The sequence below is a fragment of the Penicillium diatomitis genome (assembly GCF_028827545.1).
Source record: "Penicillium diatomitis strain IBT 30728 chromosome Unknown utg000015l_segment0_segment0, whole genome shotgun sequence".
NCBI classification, from domain to species: Eukaryota; Fungi; Ascomycota; class Eurotiomycetes; order Eurotiales; family Aspergillaceae; genus Penicillium; species Penicillium diatomitis.
The window spans coordinates 147,745-172,520 of NW_026623187.1; the positions used below are offsets into that span (position 1 = coordinate 147,745).

At 51.5% G+C, this 24,776-nt stretch overlaps 8 protein-coding genes across 8 annotated transcripts; 2 read left to right on the top strand and 6 right to left on the bottom strand.

The window, feature by feature from the left end:
- Positions 1-124: 124 nt before the first annotated feature.
- On the bottom strand, positions 125-1,486 carry N7539_008881 (uncharacterized protein; the record flags this gene model as incomplete). Its single annotated transcript, XM_056938476.1, has 3 exons — positions 125-1,070; positions 1,156-1,391; positions 1,463-1,486. 3 exons carry the CDS (start codon positions 1,484-1,486, stop codon positions 125-127), a joined length of 1,206 nt encoding a protein of 401 aa, XP_056785853.1.
- Positions 1,487-3,060: 1,574 nt separating this feature from the next.
- On the bottom strand, positions 3,061-3,354 carry N7539_008882 (uncharacterized protein; the record flags this gene model as incomplete). Its single annotated transcript, XM_056938477.1, has 1 exon — positions 3,061-3,354. The coding sequence occupies one exon, from the start codon at positions 3,352-3,354 to the stop codon at positions 3,061-3,063; it is 294 nt and encodes a 97-aa protein (XP_056785854.1).
- Positions 3,355-3,989: 635 nt separating this feature from the next.
- N7539_008883 (uncharacterized protein) lies at positions 3,990-5,141 on the top strand (the record flags this gene model as incomplete). Its single annotated transcript, XM_056938478.1, has 1 exon — positions 3,990-5,141. The coding sequence occupies one exon, from the start codon at positions 3,990-3,992 to the stop codon at positions 5,139-5,141; it is 1,152 nt and encodes a 383-aa protein (XP_056785855.1).
- Positions 5,142-6,556: 1,415 nt separating this feature from the next.
- On the bottom strand, positions 6,557-10,780 carry fphA (putative sensor histidine kinase/response regulator; the record flags this gene model as incomplete). The annotated part of the gene is made up of 1 exon (XM_056938479.1): positions 6,557-10,780. The coding sequence occupies one exon, from the start codon at positions 10,778-10,780 to the stop codon at positions 6,557-6,559; it is 4,224 nt and encodes a 1,407-aa protein (XP_056785856.1).
- Positions 10,781-15,626: 4,846 nt separating this feature from the next.
- On the bottom strand, positions 15,627-16,634 carry N7539_008885 (uncharacterized protein; the record flags this gene model as incomplete). The annotated part of the gene is made up of 1 exon (XM_056938480.1): positions 15,627-16,634. One exon carries the CDS (start codon positions 16,632-16,634, stop codon positions 15,627-15,629), a length of 1,008 nt encoding a protein of 335 aa, XP_056785857.1.
- Positions 16,635-16,907: 273 nt separating this feature from the next.
- On the top strand, positions 16,908-17,265 carry N7539_008886 (uncharacterized protein; the record flags this gene model as incomplete). The annotated part of the gene is made up of 2 exons (XM_056938481.1): positions 16,908-16,981; positions 17,094-17,265. The coding sequence occupies 2 exons, from the start codon at positions 16,908-16,910 to the stop codon at positions 17,263-17,265; spliced, it is 246 nt and encodes an 81-aa protein (XP_056785858.1).
- Positions 17,266-19,717: 2,452 nt separating this feature from the next.
- On the bottom strand, positions 19,718-21,035 carry N7539_008887 (bZIP transcription factor; the record flags this gene model as incomplete). Its single annotated transcript, XM_056938482.1, has 4 exons — positions 19,718-20,242; positions 20,323-20,585; positions 20,749-20,764; positions 20,982-21,035. The coding sequence occupies 4 exons, from the start codon at positions 21,033-21,035 to the stop codon at positions 19,718-19,720; spliced, it is 858 nt and encodes a 285-aa protein (XP_056785859.1).
- A 1,177-nt stretch (positions 21,036-22,212) lies between these two features.
- On the bottom strand, positions 22,213-24,676 carry N7539_008888 (anoctamin family protein; the record flags this gene model as incomplete). The annotated part of the gene is made up of 4 exons (XM_056938483.1): positions 22,213-23,463; positions 23,517-24,237; positions 24,330-24,483; positions 24,595-24,676. The coding sequence occupies 4 exons, from the start codon at positions 24,674-24,676 to the stop codon at positions 22,213-22,215; spliced, it is 2,208 nt and encodes a 735-aa protein (XP_056785860.1).
- Between the last annotated feature and the right edge of the window lie 100 nt (positions 24,677-24,776).

The following is a 24,776-nucleotide window of genomic DNA, read 5'->3' on the forward strand; positions in this document are numbered from 1 at the left end:
TCTTGCTGTTTGCTCAAGGGGAATCTGCAATTTCCGCCATGCCAATAACTATGTGCCGCTGAAGTAAAATACAGAGAACGGACGGAACGAAAAAAAAAAGGAAAGAAAAACAACATTGCGAATACTAATCTTCTTGTTTGCCCCTGCCACGCTTTGACCGGCGAACAGACCCAGGCCTGGATACTTCACCCGTCCGATCTTCTGGCTCAGTTACTTCCAGATGACTGTTGTCTTCTTCTCCGCTCCAGGCAGTAACTACCACCTCATCGTCGCTGGGCTCACTGCCACGGACATCTTTATCAGAGATAATTACAGATTCTCCCAGTGCTGGATCTGAGCCCACGTTATTCCTCAATGAGGACAGCAGCTGTGTAGTCTCGCTTTCTTCGCCGTTCCACGCTCCACAGCTTCCACATTTCCAGCGGCCCAGTTCCTCCAGGGTCTTGATGCCCGGTGGCGCTTGGCCGTTCACCAGACGACAGGAGCTGCAGATCATGGCCATGCGGTTTCGCGGTTGTGTCTCATCTTCACCCAGCAAGACATCCAGAAGTCTGTCGTACCAATGCGACTGCTCGATGTACTGCCCCGAATTTGAGAACGCGTTGGGTGCGAATCCTGGATCATCGGTCATTTGCTGGACCGAAGGGAATGGTGAAGGGGAGGACGGCAGGGATGGCTGCGCCTGCTGGGGCGTCTGGAAAGGAATCGGCGAGGACGGAGCATCGGGGCTGGGGAAGGATCGAGCTTGAGGGGAAGAAGGTGCTGGACGGCGGATGTTGGCAGTCGGAGGGGGAGGCAGACCCGTGCGTGCTCCCTGTTGCTGCTGCTGCTGCTGCGAACGTGAAGCGTCCCTGCGCGAGTCGGGAGAATCGGTTTTGAACTTTGGTGTAGTTTTGGGTGATTCACCGCCGTATTTCTCAAGAAGCTGCTGGGTGGAGTTGTACTTGGTCGCAACCTTGAGCTTCTCGATAGTGGTGTCTCGCTGTTTGTTCAGCTCGTCGACATGACGCTGGGTGCGGGAGATGCGATAATCAAAGATACGAGTGATCATCGTGCGCACCGCGTAGATTCTGTTTTGTCGCACAGACACAATTCGTCAGTTGGCCCAGCCATTCCGAGACGCTGCAGAGGTGCAAGATTCGGTCAAATACGTACAACACGGGGCCGCCCGCAATGGCAGCAAATTCTTTAACTCCCCAGGTCTCCCATCCTACCACCAGTGCAAGTATGATGGAGTAAAAGAGATATGCAAAGGTCGAGTAGAGTGTCCAAAGAGCCTGGAATCGTCGAGCTCTTTGACGCTGTTGATCCAGTCGCGTGGTCGACTGGGCTATCTTGGCGGACAATGTGGACAGGGTTTTTTCAAACCCAGCAGGGGAGTTGTCATCGCCCTTGAAGAATTGTGTCGTGTCAGTAAGCACGGTCGCAGTCTATCATGAAGTAGCGGAGCGGAGCGCCTCACCTTCCAGGGCCAAAAGGAGACCATAATTGAGCTGTTCGCATGTGCAACAAGCAAAGCGGAACTGACAGCGAAGAACTTCAGGACCGTCCGCCCGCTCCCGCACGGACCACACGAGCTTACCTCGATGACGTTGACCCTGTTCAAGTCCTGGTGCTAAACTCTCTTTGGCACTGCAGGAAGTGACCTTCAAATCAATCGTTCAGGCTGCGGGACGATGTACCTCAACGATATCATCACCTGGCATCCAGGCTGTTCGAAAGGCAAAGCCATGCCCAGGTCTAAGAGCACATGGACACTGACTGTTTCAAATGAACATTCCATGAATCCACGTCCCGGATTTGACGTTCAAGGTTGAGCAGGTGAGACTAAAGTGTAGAGAAGGTCAATATGTGTAGAATATCTGAGAATATACAATTGCCGCTCGATTACGGTATGTCCGAAAATACTGTACAATTGAAACATGATCTGGAAGGGTGGCAGAACCGTCCATGGGTATGTCTGCATTCGCCTCATTCGGACTGCAGCCCGAGAAAAACACCTAGCGGTGCCTACTGAAGTGTGCATCAAGTGATAGCTACCTCAGGGCCGGTGACTCGGTTCAAGGTTGGCATCAAGTCAGCACTCATGAAGAGCAGTAGGTTACTGAGCCACTCCTCCCGAGAAAGGTCCCTGGTCAGAGTTCAGATTAGTACATAATTCTGTCTCCAGGCCAAGTTTCAATGGGCTCCGGAGAGTTTAAGCGATTGCCAGGATGTTGTTGCATTTCACTACCTAACCATTCCTGTCATACCCATTGTTAAGTTTTGTTTACCAAGTGGTGTCGAGGAGAATATGTATTTCCCGCCGCGATGCAGGCACAAGTGATAGAGACGTGGAACTGTTGCTGGTAGTTGCAATACGCGAGGGCAACTTGTGTTTGTCACATTCCACCTCCACGCAGCCCTGTCGGGTCGACAAGCCCGTCTCCCATGTAAGAAGGTAGTGCTTTCTACATACGTCGCTGTGGACCATTCTCTTTTCCTGGATTATCCATTGTCGACCATCTTGAGGGTTCGTAACGACACCGTTACTCAAATAGTTCTGACTTCTGGCTAGATGAGCTCATTATTCAGCATGCGATGCGGGCAGTCATTGTATAAAATATACATATGTCGAGGAAGCCCGGAGTGTTCAACGTGTTGAGAGCAATGGATTCAGGAGAATGCACGCAACTTGACTGGTATGCATCGAGAGGATCCACCCTCGGTGGGTCCATCATCCGAGGTCCGGCGCGATTATCTTATCTAATCACTGCTGCCTGAAGGACGGCCTTCGGGGGACTTGAATATCAGGCATTCACAAGACTAGACTCCGAGGCGGACGCAGGGGCCACTTCCCTTTTCGATGCGGGTCCCCACGCGGCTCAAATTCCAGCTTTCTTAAGTTCTCACACTTTCACACTAACGTCTGATGTGTGGATCCATAACAACACTTTCCCCCCCTCGCCCTCAGAGCCAAACGGTACAAAAGTCCCACGAGAGCACAAAGAAAAAAAAATCCATCCGCCTAGAGACGGATTGTTTGTTGTGGACAGCTGCGGTACTCTATCTCGGAATTCACTAGTCCACATTCGTGGCCGGAGGCGCCGTCGAGATCCACCATTGGAGGAGCATCCCACAGACATGGATGTGTTTCTTTGTCTCAAAATACCACATCTCCACCACATCCTTGCCAGGCGGCAACATGACTTCATGATAAGAGCCGTTGGCACTCGTTTCCACCCTCTTACTGCATCCTGAGTCAAACGAAGGCGTGTGTGCGATTGATTGATGGTGAAAGAGGGCGAGGCTCGACCACGCTGTGCCATCGGTGGTTCGATACCACCATCGCCGTGGTTGACTATCCTGCTGCATCCTGATGGCCCAAAATCCCCAACAACCAATGGAGACTGCCGGGATTGTGAGTGTCGCCGGATCGGAGGTGCCATGAGGAGGAAAAATGCCTCGCACACACACTCTCTTTCAGCCCTAGAGATCATGCGAAGATCATCATCCCCTTGGCGGCCTCTCCGGCTAATGTGGCCCGTGGCGGCGATATGACAGCTGGCCCGAGCTGTGCCACCCCACGAGGGAGGAAATGATTCCACCCAAGCTCGACGTCGGCCCACATGTCTTGACTGTCCTAGGCGCCGTTGAGCTCCACGGCAAACGAGCAACTGCTCCCTGGTCTAGTGCAGATATCGGCGGTCGCGATCTAGATTCCGGAACATGCCGCGCCAACCTCGGAGTTGACTGACTCCCGGGGATGCTTCACGCACGGGGAAGATTGTTGACTGTGCGCGAGAGTCTGGGATAGACTACTGTCTGTCCATCACAATCGATTTTCCCTCATTTCTTTGTCAAAAGAGCACGGTGACTGGTTTTAACCTGCCGGGGTCCTGGACTCCCGATCTGCCAAACGCTTCTTCCACATCGTTCATCTTTCCCCCTCTTCAACGCGCAAAATGTTCCTCGTCTCGTAAACCCTTCATGCATCCACTCATTTCATCATGGACGAGGTGGTCATCACTCTTCCGCCAGAGGCGGGGAAGGTTCTCTCCCAGAACATGTGGATTCTGCAGGTAGTCGCCTTGTTGGCGATTGGGTCGTACAATGCACTCGAGGTGATTATTGTCGTCTTCGACACCTTCGTCCGATATCGGGGACTTTACTTTTGGAGCATCCAAATATCATCATGGGGCATCCTTCTCCATACCCTCTCCTCAATGGTCCGATTGGTCTCCCTGAGCCCAAATCTATCGATGACCATTGTTTTCATGATCGGCTGGTATGCCATGGTCACCGGTCAAGCTCTCGTCCTCTATTCCCGTCTTCATCTCGTGGTTCCAGATATCATCAAGCTCCGCTGGGTTCTGTACATGATCATCGTGATAGCTATCATTCTGCATGTCCCAATGACGGTCCTCGTCTTTTGCCTCTTTTCAGAGCAGCTCCATTTCGCCCGAGCCGCCGCCATCTTCGACCGCATCCAGTTAGCAGGCTTTTGCATTCAAGACTTCGTCATCTGCATGATCTATATCCGCGAAGCATGCCGGACTCTAGGCCTCATTTTCGAAATTCGCGGCAAACAAGGCCGACGCGTCATCATCCACCTGATCTGGGTCAACGTGTTCGTACTCGTTCTCAACGGTCTTCTCCTCGTCGCCGAATATAATTTCCACTATATGGAAATCGGTCTCAAAGTCGCCGTATATAGCATCAAGTTGAAACTCGAATTCTCCGTGCTCAATCGCCTTCGCTCGCTGACTCACGCCCGACCCTGCGTCTGTCAGCGACCCTCCCCTGCCCCGGATCGATCCGGCCCAAGTCGCTCTTCCAGCGAATTCGGTCTGTACAGTTTGATCTCCTCGCGAGCGCGCTGGCCACGCGCGGACATTGAAGAGACGTCCGCGTTTGCTCATACAGGGGGAAGCTCATCGCCGCAGCGTGCGCACTCTCTGGGCCACTCGAGCAGCGCGCAGGATTTCCACGAGGCGTTGCGTGAAACCTCCGTTACCGATAACACCATTACTCACGTGGAGACGTGTGTTCTATCAGACTCGACGCTTTCTTCCGAACCCCGTGCGCGAGGTCGTCTCGAGACATCAACTCCGAGATCCACCGCAGAAATCGAATTGCTTGTGACGCCGAGGACGAGGTGAGCGCGGCGACACCCTTCATGAAGAGCGCATATAGCGCAGCCTGGAAGAGACTCGCTTGATTCACAAAAGTCTTCTCAGCACGTCTCTTCTTAATGCCATCTCCCTGCTAAGAGCGCGTCTTTCGCAGAAGCTGGTGGTCTTTTTTCTCTCTCTTCTCTTCTCTTCCCTTCTCGTCTTATCAATCTCAGGTCGGGTATTTTGAGCTTTTCTACTGGGTGGCCTCTTCTATATTCTAATCGTTCGATACCCAGTACTGTTCGCGTCAACCCTTGGAAGCTATTTCGTTTGTTTTATTTTTTCTTTCCTTTGATTTTTGCAATACATCTGAATCGATGGGTTGCGCTTCTTAGCCCTTGCAGTCCGTTCATTCATTCATAACATACTGAACAGTGTTTACTGAATAATTGTAGTGGCCTTGCCTTTAATACACAAATGGGAGAGAGGGCATTGCCCATCTTGATGGAGGACACCTTCTTGCGTCATTCTCAACAACCTTTAACGAGCTGAAAAGGTTGGGAAGCCCATCTTCAAAAGTACAATACAATAGGTGGGCGTCCAATCTATTTCGATTGTGATGACTTCGCTTGCAATTTGAAACACTCGTCACCCCCAAGTCAACCTGGAACAATCTGGTGTCATTCTCGGCGGACTTATATCATACACAGTACTCCATTTCGGGAAAGTGGGGATGGATCCAAAAACGTGGAGTGGAAAAGAGGAGGACAGAGCCCACAACGTCCGGCCGGGTCCAATGTGAGGCCTCAAAATGTACTGGCCGATTAGGTTGAATGATCAAGCAATGCTGTGAATAGGAGCTGGAGAAACCTATGCGAGGAACACATGATATGGATGTTGGAAGTGCAAGAGGTGTTTTCCTATGAGAAACAACAATATTTTCGTATGCAAAGAATTTTAAAAAAAACGCGGAAAAAGCATCTCAAATGTGATGCAAGATGGGTATATGTGTGTGCGTTCCCATGATCGGCCAAACATGTACCAAAAAACAATAGACAAGGAGAATGCAAAAAAAGAAAAACAAATGACAATATCCAACACCGGGACCAGTATCACCCTTGGGCGTTTTCCGTGTACAAGGCTGGTCATGCAGGGCGACAATTATGATAGTTGTGAAGAGAGACCAAAGGTCAAAGGAACATGAAAGAAAACAATCAAACATGAATACAGGGGGGGGTGTTCCATGAAATCCGTAACTCATCATCCACGAGGTAACATGACTCGAGTGCCAACTTTGCGAATGACAATGAAAAAAGCGTAGTAATTTAACAGACCACAATGAAATATGATATGAAGACCCGCTAAATTTTGGAAGATGAAAAGAAGAGGATATTGCGAGAAAGGAGGAAGGATCGAGGGGAGGGGAGAGTTGGTCGGAAAGTATGGGTCAGAAATTTGACTTAATGCGCAGTCCCAAACCAGCCACCATTCTCCCATTGACCGGGGTTGTAGGTGGCTTCGGACCTGGCTGCAAGACTGTAGATACCTGCGAGAAGCACGTTCAGTCTTGCAAAGTTGATGGGCTTCATGACCCATCCATCAAAGCCTGTGTCGATATAGTTTTGCTTCTCTGATTCGAGCAAGGACGCAGAAACAGCAAAGATTGGAATCCGTTCGTGCTTCAATAAAGTATCGGATTTGCCGTTGGGAGTCGTGGCTTCAAATTCACGGATCATCCGTGTCGCTACCATTCCGTCGGCAATAGGCATCTGAATGTCCATGAGGACCACGTCAAATTGCTCCGTTCCTGAAGTGAAAGCGTTTGCGCAAGCATCGCCGTTGCCAGTCAGCATAACCGTGTGGCCAATCTTGGTCAGTCGCTTGTGGATAATTTTGCTGTTGACAGGGTCGTCCTCGGCTACGAGAACGTTGAGTAGAGAGGGAGTAACGGGAGCAACTGAAGGTGCCGTGGTGGGCATAGTGGAAGGAGCAGTGGCCGATGCCGAAGTTGCTGTAGAAGCCTCTGGCACAGCACCTGGCATAGGAGGAAAGTATGATTGGTCTTCTGCTTGCTGAGCGACTCTTCGCTGAACCTCGTGCTTGTCCATTCTGATAGCTCCAAGAGGCACTCCGGAATCCGTGACGTTTGCAGTTCCTGGTGCCGGAGGTGTTCTGAACGACTGTAAGACCACGGGTGGCGTGTGGGTAACGGTGGCAAGGCTCGCCAAGTGATCCTGACTTCTGGTGCTTATTGGGCGAGGAGAGCTGATCGGTGCAGAGAAGTGACTTGTGATCATCGATGGGCTCGAAGAGGTTGTCGGTTGACGTACGTCGGAGCCGTCGCTGAAGGCGCGCTGGACCATGGCAGGTTCCTGTATCGCGCTAATCAAGCGGTCCGCATGGCTTCTGCCACTGCGAGAGCTACCTCCACTGCGCATGCTGTCCAAGCTGAGTCGTCGGCCTTCCCGACGTTCAGCAGTTCCACCAACCAGCGTGAACTCACGGTCGGAAATCATTGGGGTGGGTGGTACAGACGCTGAGCTGGGCGTAGTGGCGTCGGCCGGAACTGCGGTCGACACCCCTTCAGGTAGTTTGAATTGGAGGAGAATCTTGAACCGACTGCCTTTCCCTTCCTCTGACTTGACTCCTAGTTGACCATTCATGTTATGGACAATGCGAGCCACCAACGCGAGCCCAAGACCCAGGGCCCGTTTCGTCTCCGGCTTCTGCGAAGTGGTTGCTTCATCCTCCTCCTCATAATTGTTCTCGTCGGTGGAAACTTGCTCAAGCTCGTGGAAGAGCGCCTCAAGCTTGGCCTTGGACATACCGGCGCCTGTATCCAGTACCATCATCTCCACGGCCGCATGATCTGGCAAATCTTGGCTTGGTGATCGCCACATTTCCACAGTCACAGCTCCAGATGCTGTTTGCTGAATAGCGTTTGATACCAGATTTGAGAAGACTTGACGCACACGGCGCTGATCGCCAAGCACTTCCCGTGGGACACCAGGTTTGACGGAAACGGAGTACGAGATATTTTTCCGCTTGGCTTCAGCAGCAAGCATATCAGTTGCTTCCACGAATGTGGATTGAAGGTCGAAAGTCTCGTCCTTGATCAAATCGTGGCCCTTCTCTGTGTTGGTGAGGTCCAGGAGATCATTGATGACATAGATCAACGATTTCGACGCAGAGTGTGACTTTGTCAAACTGTCCCGTGTCTCCGAATCGAGCGCACCTTCCAGGGCGATTTCCAAGTAGTTGATGATGGCGTTGAGGGGGGTGCGAACCTCATGGGCGGAATTCGCCAACAGAAGTTTTGTCAATTGTGAGTTTTGCATTGCAGCCTCCTTCTGACGCCACACCTTGATGAATTTACCATAGACAAGGCACAGTACAGCGGCGGTTTCGACATCGGTTTCCGACCATTCGCGTGACTGACTGAGGACAGTCTCACTCCATGCAGCGAAGCTGCTTCGAGGCTCGAGGAAGCCCGCGGTCTTCTTGCGCTTTGCAACGTCGTACGGGTTCCCGGCCCACTTGATCTCTGTGAGCTGACCCTTGCGGAAGAAGCAAATAAAGTCACTACCGCCCGTTGACAGAGGAACATATAGTAGGCCCGAAATCGCCTTCAAGCCTGGACCGTATTGCAAGTCCGGGAAGTCCTTCAGGATATCGTGCGAGGCAAGTACTGTATTCAGCTGACGCATGCGAAGGTATTCAAGTAAAGCGAGCACTTCTTGTGAATATGTATTGTCACCCAGAATTTTGGTCTCGTCTCGGATAGATAGCGCTCCGTAGTCGGCGTCAAAGAGCTGTAAGAGATCATCTGTAGATGCAATGATGTAACCAGAGGGATTGGCCTCTGTCGGGACGGTATTGATCAACTTGCGAGCCTGCAGTCGAGAGGCGTAGGACAGACGTTCAATGTTTCGCGAGACCGTGTCACCGAGTAATCGACACATCTTCCGGACGGGGAAGGAGACGCGCATGCCAGCGTTTCCGTAGGAATGACACGAGATGAGGCCCCAAAGATCATTGAATGCATTGATACTGATGGACATGGACGATCGAACCTGCATATGAGCAAGATACTTGATGTGAATGGGTGACATCGCCCGCAGATACGAATGGGTCATGTCAAGGGGTGCGTCGAGATCCTCGAGAGCCCGGCACACGAGTCGAGCGGTGAGTTGATCTCGGTCGTACAAGAGTCGCACTTTGTTGACCTTGTATAGTTCACGTGCCTGGGCAGGAATATCGGATGCTGGGAAGTGAAGACCTTTGTACAGGTCGATGCTGACTTTGGGGTCCACCAATTCCGCTACCACTAGACCGTTCCAGCTGCTGTCGAACTGATAGACCATGACGCGATGAAATCCGGTCAGTTCCTTGACCAAGCCGACGGTCGTATTCAACAGGGTGTCGAGGTCCTGCGCTCGTCCCAGCTGTTCTTGGATCTGAGACAACATGCTGAAGACCTCCATCGCTGCCGCGTCTCCCCTTCGGCGTCGGGCATTGCGCATCACACGCAGCGGCTGGCTGATATTCGTCACGCTGCCGGCAAACTGCTCTGCAGTAGGGAAGGATCCCAGTGTTCCGGTGGGACTGGAAGGGCTTTCGGAGCCGCCGGGACCTAGAGGATTGAGCTGGTCGTGTTCGAGTTCCAATTCGCAGATGATCAGGTCTTTTTGCGCTTGACTGACGTGCGTCGCACACCAGAACTTCCGGTCCTCCCCTTGAGGTGTCGGGATAGTCAGCGAGAAGACTTCCGGGCCGTCCACACTGGGGTCATGCGCGTCGTCCCGAACAAAGTCGATGTGATCGAGGAAGGAGTCGGCCTGGTCGTCTTTCAGAATGTCGCAGAAACTGCTCAGCCCAAATAGCTGCTTGGGAGAGTACCCGAGGAACTGTTCTGAATTCTCGCTAACAACGCGGACCACGAGCTCATCGGGCGACTCCTCTCGTAATGCAATCATGACTCCGAAACTCTGCACGGCGCCCGGAATTCGAATGGGCTCATCCTCACAGTACTGGAACTGGTCGCCTTTTCGCCCTGTAATCACTGCGTGGCCATTTTCCGTCATCACATGCTGGAATCGGGATGTGAAATGGCCTTGTGCCGAGTCCGGATCGGAGACCCCTTGCGAGGATACATCGGGAGTTGCACTGCTCGCGGATCGACTGTTACTCTTCACTCTGGCGTACAGCTCGGGGTGCTGCGCGACTCGAGAGGCCATGGAATGGGTGGCCAGTTCTGTTTTCGTATCCGAGACGACCGACTCGGCGCGGCCCATGCTCGCGGATATCCCTGGAGCTAGAAATGAGGGGCCCAGATATTGAGCATTTGGATAGTTGTTTTGTGGATCGGGGCGAGAGTTATCGTTTCTGAAAGGATACTGTCGAGGCCCGTCCGAGATTGGCGATGTTGTTCCACGCCCGTGTGTCGAACTAGCCATGGGATCCACGGACACCACTGAGCGGACGGGGAACACGCGATCTATACCATCAAACTCCGCGCTCACCGGACGTCGATTTCCCTCTCCGCGTGTGACTGAATGCGAGCGGTCTGTGCTCTGGAGGCGAGGGTTGGTGGAATCGGTGAATGCTGGCCATGGCGTCGTTACACTTTCGGATCGCTTCCGGGCTGTTCCTGGCCTCGAGTGATGGGGGCTTTGAGAAGCCATATTGAAACTGGAGGGTCGGGTTCGCTCAAGACGTCCGAGGCGACGTCGTCGCGAACACCGAGCTTGGGTGAAGGGCGTGGGCAAGGAACCAGGGCGGGCAAATGATAATTCAGACGGTGGGAGTCGGCGGGGTGGTCGGTCGGCCCGGGAGGTATCGTAGAAAGGAGTCCGAACGGGGGGGGGGGGGGGGGGGGCGGTTTCTTGCTGTACACCGACACAAAGGGTTTGTGATCCTGTTGACCAGGGTATCGTAGCTCAGGAGTAGTGTGTAAGGAGAAGAGTGATAGGTTTAGCAGAGCCAGACGGTCGTTACTGATGATCGCATGCCCTAGTTAGGGGGTCTACTGCAGTCGATGTTGATGGTGGGAATGCTGTTAGACGGCCAGACGGATAGCAGCGTATTGACTCATGGAAGCCAGGGAACTGGCACCCACCGAGGAGGCGACACTCGGACGTCGGTCCAGAGAATACAGCAGATGAACGACCCGCGGAGGATGTCCTGTTGGGATTGTATTATTTTTTTTTCCCGTCTGCTCAGTTGGTGTGAGGCGGGGGAGGATGTCAGAAGGTGAAGGGAAATTGTGTTCCCGAGGGAATGGATGAGCTGGCGATCTGGAGCGACCTGACAGGCCTGGGTGGAGAGGGGGGGGGCCAGAGCAAAATGTTCCAACGGAGGGGCGCAACAGGCCGCTACACAACCACCAGTGCCAGTGCAGGTTGTGGTCGAAAACCTAGTTCGGTAAGGACTGATCGTCGAAGCTCTTGGTTGTTCTCCAAGGGACAAAGAGGGGCGAGAGGGGGGGGGGGCCAGAAGAAGAATGAGGCAGATCCAGATCCGCAGTCAAGCGAGCGGTGCTGTTGGGCCCCCAATGACAATGCCTCCGTACCAGAAGTCCAGGACTGAAGAAGACTGGAGGACGCGGTTCAAATTGGAAAAGATAGGCAAAGACCACATGTGTGTGCAACTGTGCTCCGTGCAGGGGTGTCGACTCGACTACCGTAGTAACAGACTAGTAGTCACGTCGTACACCTACCTGGTTAGCTACTTGAGATGATCCCACAAGAGGAAGAGAACTGGGCCTTGGCCACAGGAAGGGGTTAGCCCGTACAGGACCGCAGTGGCACCGTTGAAGATTGATCATGTTCAACTGAGGATCAATTCAAGAGCAACCGAGGACACGGATTGATGAACGATCATGGTTGGATCCACTTGGATGGAGAGAATGGAGAAAGAAACTGGAGCCCGAAAGGCCGCGATGGCCGGGGGAACCGCCACAAGAGATCTCGGCGTTGATAGTAGGGCCGAGGGGCGGTACGTTTTACAGTACAATGAAACTGCCGCGGGGACCATGATTATTATACCGTCAAAGCTCAAAACCAGGACTATAATTGCAAGGAAGTGTACAAGTGGTAGTCTGGTGCCCAGGGAGCGACAAGGAATTTACTACGTTGATATGCATGTACTCCTAAGGAGTCGATGTATGCTGCAGAGTCAAGAAACTCGGACGAGATGATGTTGCAGGAGCTATTGGCATGTGCTCGGTAGTAAAAATACCAAGTTACCTACTAGTATGTAGTCCTACTACATACCTACTAGGTACTAACTACGAGGTACTACACTTGCAGTAGTCGTAGTCTTAGCAGGAGGGAATATTGCGATTACGCAGTACAGCAGCCATGCAGCGGAGTGTAGCCTCCAATCCATACAGTAGTCTCCAAACAAATCATGTCGAATCAGGTCAGATTTTTCATTCAGAGAGATAGACTTGGCTTTGTTTCAGAGTGGAATGCATCGAGACTTAGGGCACTGGGATTGGGTGCATGGCCCCTTCGGTACCGCAGGCCCTGCGGCAGAAGTGTGGCGAAGGCAGATCATCGGACAATTTGGACTTGGTCTCAAAACTCGGCATCGCCTCCGACCTATCAGCCGTGAGCAGTCGTGCGCCTCCAATTCAAGCGACCTGACCGCCCAGCTGATGATTGGAGTAAATGGAGAGTTTGTGGGGGCGAAAAGAAGCGGATGGAGTGGTGCGCCACCATGTGTGTAACTCAGCCCGCTGAGCTCGGATCGGTACCTGACTAAGCTTTGGTATAACTGTCAGTAGGACTGTTTGAAGGTACCATGACTCGACTTTATTGGGTTGAGAACAGGGAAGGCGGGGACATCCTTTGGTCAAAGATGTCAAACAAAAAAGTCGTGGCTGGTGGCGTAAACTGCACACTGCACACTGCACAGCACATTATTTGAATCGTCATCGCAGATTAGAATGTGCCAACTCGATTCGTAGCCATCGTCTAGGCGGTCTGGCGCGTGCCTTTAATGTGTGTCACTCAAGGTCGGGTTATCAAGGCCTCGTCACGACAGGAGTCATGATTCATCGGAGCTGACGGCCAGTATCAAAGGTACGACTCCGCTCTACAGATACATTACGCTTTAGATAGCCATCTCAGTACTCAAGTACATTAAAGCTCTTCAAGCTCAATGTCCAAATGACATCATGCAGCTCTGATATGTGGATTGAATATGAGGAAAGAAATTGTAATAATACTACTACTGCGATTTGGTGTTGTTGAAATCAAAAACAGCCACTCGACTAAGACTAACCTTTAAATCCCCGACGCAAGAAGCGAGGATCCCCATCCATATCTGTATCTAGGTGATAGTGTACTTGATCACCTTTGGACCCGACTTATCTACTGTGCATACAGGAGAACAGGTACCTAAGTAGGTATTGATATACTAGTACTCTACTGCGCGATGATATCTCATTATTTTCTACAAGTCTCTGTGTCTTGAAGATAGCGCGCCCGTCTCAACGCACCTCTTGGACTTTGAATCTTGAATCTTCCCAGACCGTGATTGGCACATGGGTCACCCGATTTGTATCTGCATTCGTAAGGGTACTTTCCATTGAAACAAAGATCGACCTTCTCCAATTGATTTGATCCACATCGTTTAGGCTTGCAGTGGATACTGTACTACGCCATCAAGCTTCGAGAGGGCAGATGCATAAGATTCGACGGAAGGAATCTCCACCGATGAATCGTAATCCTCGAAAGCCAGCACAGGCCACAGGCCAGTACATGACTTCATAGTACATACTACACACAGTAGTACGAGTATCAAAAACAAGCAAACACCCACGTTGACGCTCATATTAACTCCTCCACAGGGCCAAGCACTGACCAAACTCCATGAGTCCATAGTAACCAGTGAACCACTGACTGGCGGTGCCCGCTGCAATTGTACGGAGATAATCTCCGCAGTTGCCGTATTTCAACCTAGTCCATTTCCATGAGATTGTAGCCCATCGATCACGTTACCGGCCTCTGGCTCACATCCTTCCACCCGCACCGGCAAATCGGCTCGCTCTTTCAAACGATTAGATCACACAATATGCGTAAACATCACGTGCCTATACCAAGCCCAAGGAGTTTTCTTCGCAAGCTCGTCCGTCCTCAACGTCGCAGGTCGTTTCCTTCTATCGCGGTAGTTGAAAGTCGAAGGATCCGCTTCGAGGAAGATGGTTGGAAATCAAACCCGTGTGTGGCTTGCGGCCGGCTGCAACCCCCCTCACCTGTGGGGGTTGTCAACGCTCCGACCGTTTTGAATCCATACTTGGCCATAGCTTCTACCTACCCTTTTTGAGGTATGGGCGCAACAGCAATGTAAGTGGTGCGGGTTGCGGGTGCTGGTGGAATGTACAGTAGGACTATAGAGATTAGAGGCTGTTAAGCTTCAGATATGCGTCCAGCATTTACGAGTCATAGGCACTGTCACAATTGTCAGTACCTACTGATTCACTCTTAGATCTATCGGGCACCTCAATTAACATATAACTTATACACTTGGTCGTCCAGCACGGCGACATTCCCAAAACTACCGAGGTGAAATAAGTAATGTATGCCTATGGACACTTCTAGTACAATGTGAGACTGTTGCATCCAACAGACTCACCTCTGGTGCAAGTAGAGGAAGCCCAAATCTCCCTTCGCGGACATATCAGATCAGACGCAGGGAATTCAATAAATTTGCGACCTTCCGCTCCATCACAAGCTCGATTTTTCTGCATGAATCATTTGATAGCCCGGCCGTCGATCACGATAGGACTTGAAAACTCTCACGTTCCGTTTTTAAGGGGCAAGATCCGGAACGGCGAGGTTTCTTTTAGGTTTACAGGCAAGTCCGTTGGGCGCAAAGCAAAAATCCACCAGAGGTGCAGGTGCGAAGTAAAGCTTGGTCCGTCTTGGAAAGGTGAAGGACTGCCCACGTGACTCGTACGCATCGTTTCCCCGACATGAATACCAACTTTCCTTTTGTGATTTATACACTTCGTGAGCATGAAAATTGTTGTTTGTCTTTTGTTGACGAGCTATTATACATAAATTAAGGCGTTACTGAAAGCCTGTTCTTTTCGGTATAGATATTAGTCATGCGAAGGTTGGCCCCATCCATATGTGCTCCCGTAGATGTAGTGTAAGATCGTGATCGAGAATAGACTGTGTTGGATTTTGAAAGGTGAGATCGTGTGCTGTGGGTATATGGACGTGCGCGGCGGTTGCACGAGTATTGAAAGTTTGAATATGTTCAGAGAAGGTAAAAGGGCGTAGATCGTGGGTCGGTCCCAATGGGACTGGGTAGGGTGATGGCAGTATCGAGAGTGGTGACGAGTGTCGTGGATGTTGATGAATGGCGCCCAAAAGAATTTGAACAATTAGGTTGCTCCGTGTCAAGTGTCCAGGGCGAAGGAAATGACCACTGTCAAGTAGGGGTGGAGACGCGGATGTACGAGGTGCGCCGTTTGAACGGCGAGGTGAAATCCCTGCCGCTTGTGGCCGAATCTAGTCACGCGTGGTTCTCAGCGTCACTCGATCGCCGTGATTTGGTGGACGGTCTGATGCGCTGCTCCGAGGACGGCAGACTCTCCATCGATATCACGTTCCACGGTCTTGATCTGCGTGATCTGTCATGTCCATGTTCCATCGGAGCAGCATGTGTGACATCGGTTGTGATCTGCGACGGATCCACAAAGTTGGGATATTCGTCTTCCAAGGAGGTGGGTTGGGACCGTTGTGTCTGGACTAAGGAGACAAGCTTGCCGAGGACGGCAAATTCAAGTTTCAGCTTGATGCTGTAAACCAGAGGTTTGAGTGTGGTTTGCAGCGAGTAGTAACCGATGTATTCAACCAGCAAGAGAGCGACGTCCAAGAGAATGATCACGGCGTTGATTGTCAACAACTCGTACATGATCTTTGTGCGGCGGTGATCTTTATTCGGCATCAGACGAAGCAGCCTGACCGTTTCGACAATGTAAACTCCTGAGATCACGAATTCCTGAGCGCAGAACCAGGCTAGTTGTAGCCGTTCCATGACATTGTAACCGCGGATATACGGTATCGTCCGGACAAAGGCTGTCGAAAAGGTGAGAACCGTCGTGGGCACCAGTAGCAAAATCGAATCAATAATGATCAGCCACATCACGAAACGCAGCACGCGCCGACTCTGTACCACCAGGTGAAGTCGTGAGTAAAGTACCACGGATTGGCCAGGCACCATAGCATAAAATCCGATCGTCGAGATGACCAGCGACAACCACAACGGTGCCAGTGCAAAGAATTCTAGAATGTATCCCACTGAGTGTGGAATGACCCCGAAGACGGTCGATATAAACATGGTCCAGAAATAGAGTCCCGAATAACTTTGAAACGTCAAAAAGAGCAAGATGATGAGCTCAAGCGCATTATACAGAGCAATGGAGGAAAAGACAATCATCAGCATGCGCACTGTCACAGAACCCCCCGTATAACCTCCAATGAGTCCATCGGGGGGTTCATCGAGAGCCCCGGCGCCCATCAGGGCGGCAGCTCGCGCAGAAACACGCGAGGACAAACGGGTAGAAGGCCCCGTGCAAGAAGGTTATACCGGAAGGGATCGATCGTCTGCGGGCGAGGGACGTAATTTGGATTTGGGAAATGGCGAATCTGTTGTCGGAGTCTTCACACGAGCTACTTTCATCGCCATTGTCCAATTGTCATGTGCGCGCAAGATGATCGCATCCAAAAAGATGCCGGAGAATGCGACTGGACGTGAAGAAGCGCGGAGTTGCGAGCAGGGGAATGCGCGGCGATGAGCGGATTTATTCCCAGTGATCGCAAAGAGGATAAACGAGCGAAGGACAATGTTGCGAAGCACGAAGCGAGGTGATTCTCAAAGGTAGACACGTCTATGTCAAGCTAGTTTGTTGCTGGAGGTCTAGTCCGGAGACGCCGCTGGGCTACTTTTTGTTGGGAGGATTCTTTTCGTTCCTGCTAGAGCGATGACCTCCCGCAGCAGCCTCGGCAGTCAGGATGTCCTTCTGCGGTCGGCGAAGGATTGGCACGTCGAGGAGAATCGTGTGTCCAAGGACGCTGGCCGGCCTGCGCACAAGGAGAGAGGAAATTCGAGATGGGGTCGTGAGGAAGTCAATCTGCGACAATTCGAATAACGAGAGATGTCCAGAAATCCTAGCGATCCGCTTCGTTGGAGGTTGGCCAACTGAGAAGGGAAAATTGCACGGGGATCCAGGCAAAACCGGGCAGGGCTGGCGAGCCTGCGGCGAAAAAGTGCGGAGGGGTTCCAAAGAGGAGCCCGGTGGGTTCAGACTAGTGTGCCCCGTTTTTCTCCGCAGTGGTCGCTCACGAGTCCAGTCCACTGTCCGCGGTCGATTCGATACTGCACGGCAATGTCTCTCGGAGCTGGGTGATCGCTCATGGACAAGGAAAGACAGTCATATGAGCTCCTCAATGGAGTCAAAGAGCATTGCCAGGAGGAAGAAGCGAGGAAGAGATGAAAATGCGGAGCCAGAAGAGAACTCGGAGAAAGGGGAAAAAAAAGAGAGGGGAAGAAATTGGGGAACTAAAAAAAAGTTAAAACGGCACTTTGACACGAGAGTGGCTTCAGTCTACTCAACCGCCAATGCCCCGCCTTTCGCCGTCTTTCAAATTTCCCGTGACAGGGCTAATCGTTCTAACATCTCAGCACGTTAAGGTCAAATATGCCCGTGCCGATACTTGTGTATCTAAGTCAGGACTCAGCAGTGATTGACACCCTGTAAGTGCACTAGTAGCGGGACTCTTGATGGGCAATTGACTGAGTAGAGTAAGGTAGTGCGTGAAGTAGGAGAACTGTGTAGTTGTACATACTAGGAGTAGATAGTAAGACGCCGTGCTTTACACCGGGGGGACACGAGCACTCGAATTGCCCGCGTCCAGCCACGAGCTCGATTTTGCCTTCCTCGTGCGTTTTTAGAAACAGCTCGCCTATTGGCTCCATGTCACTCACACGAAGCTGGAGACTGGGAGGTTGAATGATGAGGCCCGAGCCATGCTGTACCGCCGAAAAGGCCTTCACCAGACATGTTCACGACCTACGCGCAACGCCGCAGGAACTGACTCACGAGCCACGAGTCACCACTCACTTGGTACCTGAGTATATACTGTATGCTTCGGCTGATCACCGATCAGACCTCACCGGAGCTGGTTTTGGGCTTTCTATAATAATACGCACGAGCGCGTACGCAGAGGCGCTCGTCAAGAGAACCTTCGTTCTTCCAATTTCTGCAAGATTGAAAGTCGATTATAAGTTTGTCGTACCACTTCATGAGTGACCTTCCCGATCCATCAACCCTCATAGTCGGACACCCACCTCAACCAGGTTCAACCCTCGTGGGATGAGTGCGAATCCAGTTTAGTGCGGTCAGGAGCGATGGAGTCCTCAGAACGGGCGAGTACTGGATCTGGAGAGGCGCGCCGGCTGCAAGCTCAGCCGAGATTGCCGGCCGTGGGGATATGACTAATGAACTGGGGCCCGTCCCGGCCACTATGGACATGTCCAGCGTGAGATGAGCCGTCTTTTCTTTGGATGGATCGATGGATTACTACACTGATACACTCTGCAATTCTGGGCTACACTTCTACCGGGCATTTAGCAATGCTACTTGATCATACATTTGGTTGGTCTGATCGGGTGGAATGTCTTCATAATCTTCAGTTGGGTGACTGATGAAGAACGTTTGTCCACAATTGTGTCATTGACAAGTCGTTACATTGTGAGGGAACAGCAGAGTCGGGAGAATCGGCAACTCGGCATGGTCGACAAGCGGCCAAAACGTTCCTCCGGCCTCGAATGCTGCAGGTCCTCAAGGGCCGAAGTCTGTCGGTCGGGTGGCGGGCGCAGCATGCGTGTGGCTCATGCAGCGGATGACGGAGTCGGCATGTCAAGCTGGCGCAGAGCGGATGTTGAGCATGGTGGCGGTGGTGGCTAGGCATGATCGGGGGAGGTATTCAGGCGCTCAGGCGCTCAGGCACTCAGGCATACATATCCAGTCACAGTACCCACTTCACTACCCACTGTACCCAGTGCCCACATGCAACTAATCGATCAGTTGACAGATGTCAGTTTACTAGTCATTTCGCGCGGGACGAGTGGGAATTAGTGATCCGGAACCCAGTATGATACGAAGATACTGTGCTTTTTTTCCTTGAAGAAGAAGTCCATTTGTGGGAAAGTCTGTGAATAGATGAATTAAGGGTAGAATAGTCAGTCAATACGGACTACCTTGATGGATCGCACAATCCGGTGGGAAGAGACTCCGCCTGTAATTGGATTCACGCCAAAACACCATGGCCACGGGAAGAAAGAAGAATCGAGAGATATTTAACAGAGGGAATCAAAGGAGGACCGAATGAGCATGGAAGCGAGGGTGGGAAGGCTGGAGGAATGGAGAGAGCAGTAGGAAGCCACGAGCAAAGGTGACAGGAACGTCATGACCTGGAGCTAGAGGAAGCTGATAGAGGAACAACGTACACCGCGAGAAGTTGACAATGGTGACCGTACTGGCAGGGCCAAACCACGGTGCAAAGACCATGGCAGGATCTTGTACAAGCCATTCAAGCCATTCAAGCCATGGGCAGACCGTGATGAACTTCCTGCTTAGAGAGAGTTTCAGTGCCGTCGGACTGCGCCTCATCTCGGCGCTTGTTGCCATTATTGCTGTTGTTGGGCGGAGTGTGGGGTTGGAAAGTATTGGTGAGGAACGCATTCTCGTCGGGATGTTTCCGCATGCCAAGGCCAGCAACGGCAATGCGGTTCAAGGAGTTCATGTCTTCATTAGCAGATGACGTGTGCTGGGGTTGCTGAGGGGCGTTGACCGGAGGTACAGGAACCGCAGGCCCTGTGCTTGGGAGAACAGCAGCACCCATGGAGGAAAGATCATGTCGTGGCTGGCTAAGATCAATGTTGGGAGGAAGTTCCGGGACGTCCACGGATGCGTCTATCAAACGGCTTTGCATGGTGATGATGTGGTCGCGCAAGGTGTAATTCTCATGAAGGAGAGCTTTGATCTGCTCGCGTAGACCTTCCATGCCCTTGACTTCTTCCTCCAACTTGCGGATGTACGTTTCCTTTCGTTGCCGGAAAGCGCGCTTATCCATAGTGTCAGATGATCTTCTGCAGGGGCGATAGATGTGATGGCCACATTCACAGAGCGAGGCTGAACACGTACCTGAGCAGCTCGATTTTGAGCAGCGCGCTTGGAAGTGGATAGTTCTCGCTTGCCGTAGGTCTTCGGGGTGCCATCATCAGGTGACCCCTGCTGAGGAGGGTTGGGTGTTTGAGGAGCCGCAGCCATCATGGCCCCCGAAATGGCAGGGTCAATGTTCCCCTGGTCTCGGGGAGCACCTGTATTCGGCTGCAGATGCTGCTGAACAGGAGCTCCCTGGGGACGATGCATGTGCTGCTGCGCAGCAAGCAGCTGGTCATGGAGGACTAAGCAGAATGGCCAATTAGCTTTTGATACGCGTCATATTTTCCCCCACAAAATTTCGCGCCGAGGTTTCTCAGATGAGCTTGATCTCTTGAAGTATTTCAGTCTTCAAAAGCATCGACTACCATGACGCGAAATTTGAACAGGGCCAAAGATCAGACATACCCTGGTCCGCATGATCCTATAATTTTACGTCAGCCCTGGTTCTCGTTCTCTACGCGGAGCCGGCAGCGTCTGGAGAGCCGCGGCAAATGCTCGGATGCATGTTGCGACGCGGCGGTATGGTCACTTTTCATCCCAAATGCCGTTCTCCATCAGATCATAAGCTTATCTGATCGATGTACATCGGCGCGGGACGATCAATCTGATGACAAACGCGTCGAGGATGGGTTGCTTACCTGAGCAGGGTTCTGCATACTGGGATGCGGTGCTGGCGCCAACGCAGGCTGCATTGATCGAAATTAGAATGACTACTCAATATGAGCACTTTCGATACGTAAACTCGTTATCAGCACAAATTTGCACAAATTTCCAAATGATCAACCCAGGTGTAGATATGCTTGTTCGACTCTCAGAGGTACTGCAGGTGGGCAGTGAATGAGGTAAGCAACTGGAGATGCTGTAAGCAGGACGTGGGGGGGGGGGAAACAATTATTACTTAAGAATTTCTGAGCAAGTCAAATTGTGGGCGGTGCGTTGAGCGTCGGTGAATATATATTCCGAGAGCGATGGCATGCCGGATAAGGTAGGCGGTTCTCTATCCATCCCTAACTTATTTACTTGGGGTGATTTGCCGATCGCGCTCACAATATAGACCCCACGGCACTCGCACAGGGCTATGAACATTACTTGAGTTCATCAATATAAGCGGGTAAAGCAAGATTGTTCACAAATCGAGCTGATTGATATTGCTCCTGTTGATGTCTTGGCTGCACTATGAAGTGATATATCAATTCTAAGACTTCGAGTAGAATGCACTCCATGCCATCTTCTACCTAGATAAATTGAACCTGGGGTCCTAAGTTACCTACCATCTGAAGATCTCTGGTATCACTTGACCAAATTGAGAAGAAATTGATAATCTTGTGCTACGAACCATACTATTCACTCTCCGTGGTGTTCGGTCTTGAACAATGCGAGAGTTGCGGGAGCAGAAGTCTAAGTGAGTGGAGTGAGGACGGTGAGATTTGAGTGAATGGGGTTATAGGTCTTAGCGAGTTGAGTGGGTTGCGATGTTATAAGTAGAGGTCTATATCAGTCGACCTGGCCTCGTGAAATATTTTGCCTCTTTCTTGGTATTTCAATGACAATGACCGTATGCATTATCAAGTTTAGAAGACTTGTAAGGTAGTAGCTGTGTACGACGCAAACGCCGTCAAATCACAGTATTTAGCGGCAACCGCCGAAGCAGCGCGGTCTTCAGAAATTATAGGTCGCTGGCATGGGTTACAGTGGGCAAGTTTTGAAAATTAGCTCATCGTTCATGATCGTACCATTCCGATGAATCATTTAGGTCCAAACTCAAAATCACACAAATTTCTTCCCCACGCATCGCATCAATCAAGAACGTGATTATAAACACACTCCCTCCATCTGGTAATATGAATTCCCTTCATTCGAATTGATAGTTCATTGCTTCTTTTTGGCTTCGCCCTTGGTTGGCTGAGATTGAATGATTCCACTGCCAATTTTGGCGGACTCGGTCCAGCCACGCTGACGCATCCAGAACCTCTCAGCGGGATCTGTGGAGTGCTCGGAGTTGCGACGAGCATCCTCTTCAAGAGCTTCACGGGTGAGAGCAGGAGGATTGTCAATGACTTCGTCTTTCTCAGCGAGCGTGTCATTCACATCCACCTGGAGTATCGACTCCAGGTAACGCTTTCGCATCAAATACCTTTCGCCGCGCTCCTTCCGCGCGTTGGGAGGCTCGACCCGCGTCATCGCCGTCCGGACGGCGTATCGAACAATTAAGTAGATATGCTCGGCAAAGAAGATTGACAGTAGCAATGCCCATCCCTTGATATCGGTGGGCTCACCATTAGGACCGGTTCTCGAGTCGCCGCTGAACATGTAGAGTAAGGCCGAACTGGTGACGCTGCCGACCCAGGTCAAGAATCCGAGGTTGTCAAGCCAAGGCCCAATGGTGTCGCACCGCAAAGGTGAAGGTCTTCGGAATTCTTTGCATATCTTGAAGAAATCGGAGCGCAATTCGATCCAGTTGTTGATGAAGAAGGACAGAGGGACCAATGGCCACACAGGTGAGAAAAGCGCCAGGTAGCCAAATTGAATACACATCTCGCGCAGATCCTCAGTCACTGTATATTCTGGAAGTTCAACTTCGTTTCGCACGCGTTTAAGGAACACCTTCTCCTCTTCTGGGTCCTCGTAGGTTCTCACGGGAGAGTGTTCAGGAGATTCTTTGTCGTTATTGAAATTGTTGTGCTTTTGGTTGTACTCCTTGTACTTCCGAGCGGCGTATTGTTTCACGTAAGGAACAACAGTCTCGAGCGCGAATCCAACAATCTGCGCTGTGACAGTGAAGTAGATAACTTGGTTTCTCAACCGATTGGGATCAATCTTGAAATGCGAGCAGTCAGTAGCGGCGACATGTTCCTTCGACACGAATGGGCGCACAGTGAGCCGGAAAATGTCGAGATGGGGCACGATCCAGCGGGCGTACGGGACATAGACGAATGCCGTGAGTAGAATGGGCAAATAAGATGTAATAAAATTGATGACGAAGACCTTCCGGGCCAGAGCGGCATCATATGCCTCGTTAGTCTCATAGTTCTCATAGTCGTTGAGCTTGGTCGCAACGGATATCAGAACCGCGCTCATCGTGGGGACCAATGCAGATACGAGAATAGTCGGAATGAAAACCTGGTCAAGCGTCAATTCTCCTGTATTTTGAGATCCGAGGGAGTTGTTCATACCAGCCATGACTTGAGAGGGCCCTTGTAAAGCTCGGAAATAAAGATTTCAATGGCAAAACAGGTCGCAATAATGACTCCAAGACCGACGGCCGCAAGGAGAGCGAAAGGGATCTGTAAAAGCTGCCGCTGCATGCGCTTTGTGGCCGGAAACACACCGCGCATCTCACCGGTCGCATCATCGCGCACTTCCTTCTCAGGGATGAACTCGCGCCGCTTCGTCTCGACGGCTGATATGCCCTTAGTTTGCCAGCGACAGCTCAGTTCTAGCTCTTGTCTCTTCCAGTACTCCACGAACACGATGGCCCATAGAGAGTTGACGATCGTGTAAATTATCGAGAAGCCCCCAAGCAGGAACCAACATGAAAACCCAAATGCTGCCGGAAAGATGAGGAAGCGGAAGTACGACTGAAGGAAGGCAAAGTAGAAGCCGAGGCTTTCACCGAACTTGTCGCGGATTTGATCAAGATCCTCTTCCGACAGGAACGTCTTCTGACTCCAGTCGTGCAACCATCTGTTGTTAGTCTCCTCATCATGTAAAGGCAGAATCTTGGTGACGTTTTTCCATTCGCCGTGATTCGGTGTGATGCCCACGCCGCCCTCCGCGGTGGGCAGAGTCATCATATGCTCAATCACCCGCAGCCGCTCGGCCTCGGTATGCGGCTCGATGGAGCTGGCTGGCTCCGGCTCTGTATTTCGAATTCCATAGAGCCAGTCGCGCACACTATGGAGAAACGCACTTCAGTATTCCTTATCGGACGGGAGATTGAGATGCTAGAGGCCGCTTGAATGTCCTCGACACGGTGGGCTACTCACCGTGATTGGTACACCGCCCGGTTGAGCTGTTTTTTCGGGGCGCGCACGAAGATAAGTAAAGATTCCTCGTCACCTTGACGAATTTCAATTTGCAGTCCAGCATGCGCGAGAGCTTGAAGAAGCTTCTCGAGTTGGGCCACTGCGTGTGACTTGCCTTTGGAAAAATAGCAGAGAGCCCCGAATCAGCTTTTGCAAAGTGGCTTCATTTCAGAAGAGGAGTGGGGAGGGGGAGCTTCAGTCGACCGTCTCAGCTTGGTTGACTTACTGGATCCCTTGAAGTTATAGTGAATTACATAGTCCACTTTCAAGTTGTACCCAAGCGCATTTGCTTCCGTCGCAGCTGCCATTGCGAAAGTCTGACTTGCACAATCCACAAGTTTGCGAGAAAGCTTAGGTTGAGGCTAGAGGGGAGTAGAAAAGACCGAGGGGAGCTGTCATCATATTGGA